Below are 8,937 nucleotides of genomic sequence, written 5' to 3' on the forward strand. Positions count from 1 at the left end.
TTCAATAAAACAACAATTAAATGTACCAGTTTATTCTGAAATAATTTAATTATTAATTAAATTAATTAATTTCATTAATTATTAATTCAATAAATAAATAAATGTATCTATTTATTATTTTAAATTACATTAAATTGTTTAATATATTTCACAATTACCTCTTCCACATTTTTTATGTTTAAAACTCTTTTTTTTTCCATTATTTAATGTGCTTTTTCAAAAAGACATTTTTCATAATAATATGCTGCATTTACGAATGACGCTTATTTGACGAATCACGCATTTCCAAAGCACGATTTTCTCAAAGATTTTTTTCATAATAATAGAGGACATTTCACAGATGCTAATCAACAGGCAGGGGGCGGAGCTTGGAACTGATTGGTTTAAAGTTGAAGAGTTGACAGACATGACAGATCCATCTGTGTGTGGTGATGACATCACGGAACACCAAGGGTGCTTCTCTTTTCTTATTTGTTACTGAAAATCTATTTTGACCTTATTGAATTTTCTAAAAACTATGAGTGGCTGTGTTTAAGGCAGTGCGTTTTTATCTTGATCAATTCCTACCGCCATATTAATTTCCAGTCAATTCCTCAATTTCCCTTTGCCAATTGCCAGACCCAGACAGAAAAAAGTAATCAATCTGAAAGGATTATCCAATCAGCGCCAAGCTCCACCCACTGCCTGTTGATTGGCATTCGTGAAATGTCCTCTATTATTATGAAAAACGTATTTTTGAAAAAGCACATTTAATAATGAAAAAATGTATTTGTATCTATTTGGAAGAGTGTGTGTGGAAGAGGTAATTGTGAAATATATTAAACGATTTCATGTAATTTTACAAAATAAATAGATACATTTAGCTATTTATTTAATTAATATTTAATTAAATTAATTGTTTAATTATTAAATAACTTTTTTAATTATTTCAGAATAAACTGGTACATTTAATTGAATTCATTATTTATTTCATTATTTCATTTTGAGTAATTTGGTCCTCCATATACAGAGACTGAGTTCCTACGATTAAATACTGAACGTGTGTGTTCAATATAAGTTGCCGCGTGAGTCTCACAGCACCAACTCCGATTAGGAATCAGATTACATTTAACGTCATAAATGAGTTGATGAGCTCTCGTGATGAGAGCTGAGGTAATCGCGACCACATCCGCGGCATACATTCACAACGCGTTTTCAGTTCATGCCTTTGGAAGTTTAACTTTCATAGAAATTAATTTGAGAAGTTAAAACACTTACATTGCTCAGCATCCGTTTAAATTAATGCCTGTAGCTGAGCTGTGTGATCTCCATTCCCCATGCACGAGTTGAAAACATGCGGAAATGGCTCCCTCTGCTGGCTGTAGTCTTTAGCCTCTGGGCAATCATTCCTCTCATGACGCAAATATCGTCAATTTGCGTCACGAGATGAATTTTTCCAGAAATAAAATGCATAAATCTCTCAACTCTGAGGGATATACGAGGGGGGAGCACGATCATTTGAATATACTCCAGGGTTTCTACTGATACAAAGCCATATGCTAATCGCTGAAGTAACCCTTTAGTGGATCAGTTGCGATGCTCACTTGCCCACAGTTGCTGCTTTCGGCTGTGGACAGGGGTCAACATGGGGACTCTGACTGATCTGTGGCTATGCAGCCGCATACGCAACAAACTTTGATGCACTGTGTATTCTGACACCTTTCTATCAGAACCAGCATTAACGTCTTGAGCAATTTGAGTTCCAGTAGCTCGTCTGTTTGATCGGCCCACACAGGCCAGCCTTCACTTCCCACGTGCATCAATGAGCCTTGGCCGCCCATGACCCTGTCGCCGGTTCACCACTGTTCCTTCCTTGGAGCACTTTTGATAGACACTGACCACTGCAGACGGGAACACCCCACAAGATCTTCAGTTTTGGAGATGATCTGACCCAGATGTCTAGACATCACAATTTGGCCATTGTCAAACTCGCTCAAATTCTTACGCTTGCCCATTTTTCTAGCTTCTAACACATCAACTTTGAGGTCAAAATGTTCACTTGCTGTTTAATATATCCCACCCACAAACAGGCGCAGTGATGAAGAGATAATCAGTGAAAACTGAAAAAAATCAATTGTGAGATAAAAAGGTCGCAATTCGTTTTTTATTTCTACTGACGGCCATCCTTGGATTAATCAACATCACCGTTCGGCACGTGACAGCGCTGGTCTTTGCCTACCCGTTTTCTACGGCTGTGCTGATTACAGGTTAAGCAACTGCATCTGTGTCTGGGAAAACAAGAAAAAATCTCTTATGTAATAGTATTAATCTAGTAAATGCATCTTGATTTAAGAATATTTAGATATAAGAATAATAAGAAAAGCATGTTTGCAGTGTATTTGTCAGGGCCAGAAAATATTATCACTCCAGTCGTTTTAAACCCATGTGATTTCTTTTCTTCTTACTCTTTACATAGAGCTCTTTTCCATTCAAGCTCTCTGTTCCCAAGCTCCAAAAGAAACAACAACAACAAAAAAACGAATATTTTCTTTAGTGCACTATGTAGTCACACAACTCGTGCACTATATCAAAAAATATGATAATAACAAGATAATTGAATAAGATAAAAACCAACGTCATTGCATCTCTAAAGCTGCTGGTAAAAGCTCCAGTTGCCATAGAAACCTGAGCAGAGGACAGCACATGCGCTTGACCATCCCTAAATATGCACAATTTTAATGCTACTTGAGTGTAAGAACCAACATCTATGAGACGGGTCATGTCAGATTTGATTGTAGATTTGAATATTGTTTATCTAAATGCGAGTTTATCAAGCAGTTGTTAAAATTGTGCTTTTCCTTCATACTTATAGATAGGAGTTGGTCTTGCTTTGGCAAAATCTCTCCCCCAGAGTAGGGTGACAGTCTCGAAACTGGGAGCTTTGTCCCGCATCCTGCAAGAAGTAGGTCCCAAAGTTCAAATATCTCTGTATTATTATTTTTTTCTTCCCTGAAATTACAATACCACAATAAGTTATGATATTTAAAAACTGACTACCATTAATCAATCCATTTGTGCAGCTGTCATGTATAGAGCAGGGAAAATAAAGTAACAACTAACCTCATCAAAAGTCGTTAAAATAAAGCTAGACCATGCAGCCAGGACTTTACAGGCCATTTACACATACTGGAAAAGAACATCCTGCACTGAATTTGCATAATCGTATACGAGAAAAGAAACTAGACGCTACTTTAGGAAATGTATAAAATGTGCGGAGTTAACATAATTTCCTTGAAAGCGACTTAAGACTCCCAGCCTGAAATGTTGTCCCAGGCCGGCCTTGGGAGTTTAGAAAATGGAGCATGAGTGGTATTGACTACATATGATACTTTTGGACCCACTTTTTATTAGGTGGCCTTAACTACTATGTACTAACATTGTAATTAATAATTTGATACAATGCACTTATTGTGTACATACATGTTTTTCATTGTACTTACATTTTTTAAAAAAAAATGCCTGGATGTAATTCCTGAACCTCATTGGTTCTTGCTGAAGCTCAAACGTGCTGCGTAACACGAGAATGAACCTCATTGGTTCTTGCTGAAGCTCAAACGTGCTGCGTAACACGAGAATGAACCTCATTGGTTCTTGCTGAAGCTCAAACGTGTTGCGTAACACGAGAATGAACCTCATTGGTTATTGCTGAAGCTCAAATGTGCTGCGTAACACGAGAATGAACCTCATTGGTTCTTGCTGAAGCTCAAACGTGCTGCGTAACACGAGAATGAACCTCATTGGTTCTTGCTGAAGCTCAAACGTGCTGCGTAACATGAGAATGAACCTCATTGGTTCTTGCTGAAGCTCAAACGTGCTGCGTAACACGAGAATGAACCTCATTGGTTCTTGCTGAAGCTCAAACGTGCTGCGTAACACAAGAATGAACCTCATTGGTTCTTGCTGAAGCTCAAACGTGCTGCGTAACACGAGAATGAACCTCATTGGTTCTTGCTGAAGCTCAAACGTGTTGCGTAACACGAGAATGAACCTCATTGGTTCTTGCTGAAGCTCAAATGTGCTGCGTAACACGAGAATGAACCTCATTGGTTCTTGCTGAAGCTCAAACGTGCTGCGTAACACGAGAATGAACCTCATTGGTTCTTGCTGAAGCTCAAACGTGCTGCGTAACACAAGAATGAACCTCATTGGTCCTTGAAGAAGCTCAAACGTGCTGCGTAACACAAGAATGAACCTCATTGGTCCTTGAAGAAGCTCAAACGTGCTGCGTAACACAAGAATGAACCTCATTGGTCCTTGAAGAAGCTCAAACGTGCTGCGTAACACAAGAATGAACCTCATTGGTCCTTGAAGAAGCTCAAACGTGCTGCGTAACACAAGAATGAACCTCATTGGTCCTTGAAGAAGCTCAAACGTGCTGCGTAAATACTTCTGAAAAACAAAGCCCATTGAGAAATGGCCAGTGCACTCTATTACAGTGATCAAAGTAAACGTGATTAATGTGGCTTATTTTTTATATTTTACAGGAATCTTGGTTGACAGTACTAGGCAATACGTCTATGTGTTCTTCGCCTGCAGCATAACCGGCTCCACAGCTGGTCTCTTCATCATGTTGTCCTTCTACTGGCTGGACAGACAGAAGGACAGAGAAGTTAAGAGCTCCTCCATTCATGAAGACACTAATTCACTGAAGCCAAACATTAAGATGTCCACAGATTGTAATTATAGTCCAGTGCCTTCACAAAGTATGAATGACAAAGACATTGAGACAGATGTGTGATTGGGCTGTCAAGACACCATCTTGAGCACGTTTCCCCACAGGCAACTAACGTTGGTCCATTAAGTTCCACAGCCTTATAGTCTTTTCCCATCATATGTCTATTCCCTTTTGTACATTATCTATGGCAAATACAGCTGATTGTCCACCAATAAGAGGTTATTGGTGGACAATCAGCTGTATTCGCCATAGATAATGTACAGTCCCTGACAAAAGTCTTGTCACTTGTGTACAAATTGACTTAAAGTGCCGCTGAAGATTTTTGTACACGAAATGGCTAATTTTAATCCCACCAGCTTTTGTGATAATGTTTTAGTGAAAAACTAAACTTTTAAAAAGTATTCTAATACACAGCTTGGTAAAGCCCATTGAGTCAATTTTTGCAAAGACATAAGTGTTGTCACCTTGTCAAATGAGCTTCCCCTGTGACTAATAATGGATCAATTAGGTCTCAAGTGTGTATAAAAAGAACCCCAGTACACTAGACCTTCACATCAACGGCAACTAGACCTCTGCAAACATGCCTAAGATTCACCCTGAGACTAAAGTTTTGATTAACAAGAGGCTGAAGACCAGATCCACTGCTGATGTGGCAGACACCTTCAATGTGTCTCAGCGTCAAGTACAGAGGATAAAAAAAAGATTTGAAGAGACTGGAGACGTTTTTGACAAGCCCAGGTCAGGCAGACCCCGCAAGACAACTGCTCGAGAGGACCGTTTGTTGGCTCGAAAATCCAAGGCCAGCCCATTTTCCACTGCAGCAGAGCTCCACGAAACCTGATCACCTGAAGTCCCTGTGTCAACCAGAACAGTTTGTCGGATTCTGTCTCGAAATGGCCTCCATGGTCGAATCAGTGCCCAGAGGACAGCACTAAACAAAAGACAATTGAAAAATCGTGTGGCATTTGCCAAGGCCCACAGCCTGCTAAAAGGATGGACGCTGGAAAAGTGGCAGAAGGTGGATTTTTCAGATGAATCTTCTGTTGAATTACACCACAGTCGCCGCAAATATTGCGGGAGACCTACTGGAGCCAGAATGGATCTGAGATTCACCCAGAAAACAGTGAAGTTCGGTGGCGGAAAAATCATGGTCTGGGGTTACATCCACTATGGGGGTGTGCGAGAGATCTGCAGGGTGGAAGGCAACATTAATAGTCTAAAATACCAAGAAATCTTAGCTACCTCTTATTCCCAACCATAACAGAGGCCAAATTCTGCAGCAGGACGGTGCTCCATCGCATACTTCCATCTCCACATCAAAGTTCCTCAGGCGAAGAAGATCAAGATGCTCCAGGATTGGCCAGCCCAGTCACCAGACATGAACATCATTGAGCATATGTGGGGTAGGATGAAAGAGGACGCATGGAAGACGAAACCATGAACTCTGGGAGGCATGCAAGACTGCTTTCTTAGCTATTCCTGATGACTTCATCAATAAATTGTATGAATCCTTGCCAAACCCCATGGATGCAGTCCTTCAAGCTCATGGAAGTCATACTTCACACAGCACCACAACTTAATTTGCAGACATATTTTTGTATTTGCAGTAAATTTGTTCAATTTCTGTATAGGCGACAAAACTTTTGTCTTGCCAAAATTTGACCTTTCTGTCTTGATTAAATGATAAATATTTTTTCTGTGAAAATTATTTATTTCAGTGCATTAAACATCATTTTGGAGGGTTTGAGCTTTTCATATGAGCTATTTCTAACACCAATTAATTAATTAAAGGTCAGGTTAATATCAGGTATTTCTAGAAAATAGATAAGCGACAAGACTTTTGTCAGGGACTGTACAGAGATAAAGCATAATGTTTCCTGGACTGTTATTGTAAATAGATTAGACCAGAATTTCAGGTTTAACTTTTCATACTTCACTCCTCCTGTAATCACTTCAGATCACCTCACAACAACATTGTTGAAAATATAATTTCTGTTTTTACCGTAGACTACTTCAGGATTACTGACGAAGGCCAGTTGCAATTGACGTTCATATTACTGTAATTTAGATTCAAATTAGGCTCTTCTGGGAACAAATGAATGTAGAAAACAGATGCCTTAATGTATTTATAGACGCCTTAAATTAAAAAGGTTTTTTTGTTTTGAATAGATGCAGCTTTTTCAAATCAGTAATTTATTTATATATTTGTATGCATTAAAGAAAGTGTATGCTTTTGTGTTGTCTGCCAGTTTTCCTTGACTAAACACACTTTGAGTTTGCCCCTCTGTAATCACTTCATGATCAAATCATGCTGCAAGTGTCACATTTCCCCAGTTGTGCCAACATATGTTTGTTTTAGGGTGTTCACAGTTGGCAGGTTTTGAAACGATTCTTTTGAATGTGTGAGCGCTGCCATCTGATCCCTGGTGTGCACCAAACAAGCAGACCGAGACCCACATTTCAGCTTCCAAACAAACTGGTTTATCTGAAATATGAACACAACACGGACCAAAGACATCTAGGCCTAAACAAAACACAAAAAAGATGCGATATCACAAGATGAGAGCATAAAAATGACAATGCTAAAGCATAGTTACACTCATTCCAGTTCTATCAATGCTCGTCACTCTTCACAGTCTTTCGGATCCCTAATGGCCACGTTCACACAACAGCAGAACACGATTGTCAGTCCTTAAAGGGATACTCCACCGTTTTTTAATATTAAACTATGTTATTCCCTTAAATAAAGCGAGTTGATACATACCTCTCGTCTCAGTGAGGTGATGCACCAGGTGATCACTGATGCACGGTGACGATCTGATAGCATTTAGCTTAGCCCACTAAGCCCAGTTCATTCACTACGGTACCAAACAGCAGTGGTGGAGGAAGTACTGAATCTCAGTTCTTAAGTAAAAGTACAAATAGCCAGAGCCATATTTACTTAAGTACTACAACGACAATCCTACTTAAATAAAAGTAAAAAAGTACTTGATTTTAAAATGTACTTTTATCATTAAAAGTACTTGTATTACAATTTATTCTCTTAATGTCTATATTCTAATAATTAAAAAGATGAAAACAGTATGGGCTGTGGCGTTTTAATTAAGTTAGTTTTGGGTTAATGTAGGCTAATTGTGCGTATCATCTGTTGCCCAGTGATATACATTCATATATCAATCGAACCGCACCAGAGTTTGTTTGGAAGCGGACCGAGACCCATCTTTTTAGCGGTCTCGGTCCACTTGTTTGGTGCGCACCAGGGTTCGGATGGCAGCGTTCACATATGTTCAAATGAACCGCACTAAACGAGCAATTGCACCAGGGTTTGTTTTAATCGAACCAAACATGATAAGTGTGAACGCACCCTAAGTAACAAAATTCCAAATAGCAGAACCATAACGCGTCTCACAGCAACAGTGTGCGTTACTGAATGATTCAGTGTTTGAATGAATCGGTTGAATCAAAGATTCAATAACCTGTTCGTAAACGACTGCCTCAATCTTGAATGAATCAGTCGTTTGAATGAGTGCCTCAATGACTCACTCATTAAGACTAACCTGCTGCCACCTACTGGTGGTTTAGTTTCATGTTTAAACATACTTTCTAAAATGCCTTATTTATCCAAAAATACTAATCTCATAACATTATTTAATGCAGTTTTAATTTTTCAGTGTAAATTATTTCATTTGATTGGTAACAGCCCTATAGCCTAGTGTCTTATTTTAATCGAATGTATAGATCAAATTTAAGAATATAAAGTAAGATTAGGGTTAAAAATGCCATTTAAAAAAGGTAAACATCTCACAAATATGCAGATTTCAATATGCCAAAGCTGATTGAACACTGTTGAGAATATTGCTTCAGAATAAATTATATTTACAACACAAAAAAATGGCAAGCACATTTTTTACTGGGACAAGTGAATGACCGATTTACTTATCTGAAGGACAAGCACATGAACAGGCATGTCGAGCCCAGCAATGAATGGGGTTAAAAAAAAAAAAATCCAATGAATTATCAGTAGAATTTTCAAATAAAAACATTTTCTGCTGAAAACCAGTTTTTCCCACAAAAATAATTTTTCCCCCAAAAAAATAAGTCTGGAAAATGGGGGGGTCGTCTTATATTCGGGTACATAAGGTATATTTTAAAAAGGTACTAGTATATAAAGAATAGGCATTAGTACATAAAGAATAAGCGCTAGTAGCTAATAAACAAGTATT

At 38.5% G+C, this 8,937-nt stretch overlaps 1 protein-coding gene across 3 annotated transcripts in view; it reads left to right on the forward strand.

The window, feature by feature from the left end:
- slc16a5b (solute carrier family 16 member 5b) overlaps window positions 1–7,577 on the forward strand; it is a 31,582-nt gene extending 24,005 nt beyond the window's left edge. For 2 of the 3 annotated variants that reach the window (XM_067456974.1, XM_067456982.1), the window contains one exon: window positions 4,524–7,577. In XM_067456974.1, the coding sequence (XP_067313075.1) occupies window positions 4,524–4,777 (254 nt within the window). In that variant the 3' untranslated portion in view covers window positions 4,778–7,577. Of the gene's footprint in view, window positions 1–2,851; window positions 2,942–4,523 lie in introns of all 3 variants that reach the window. The other variant, XM_067456987.1, reaches the window with a different exon arrangement.
- Window positions 7,578–8,937: the final 1,360 nt, after the last annotated feature.

The sequence above is a fragment of the Pseudorasbora parva genome, chromosome 2 (genome assembly GCF_024679245.1).
Source record: "Pseudorasbora parva isolate DD20220531a chromosome 2, ASM2467924v1, whole genome shotgun sequence".
NCBI classification, from domain to species: Eukaryota; Metazoa; Chordata; class Actinopteri; order Cypriniformes; family Gobionidae; genus Pseudorasbora; species Pseudorasbora parva.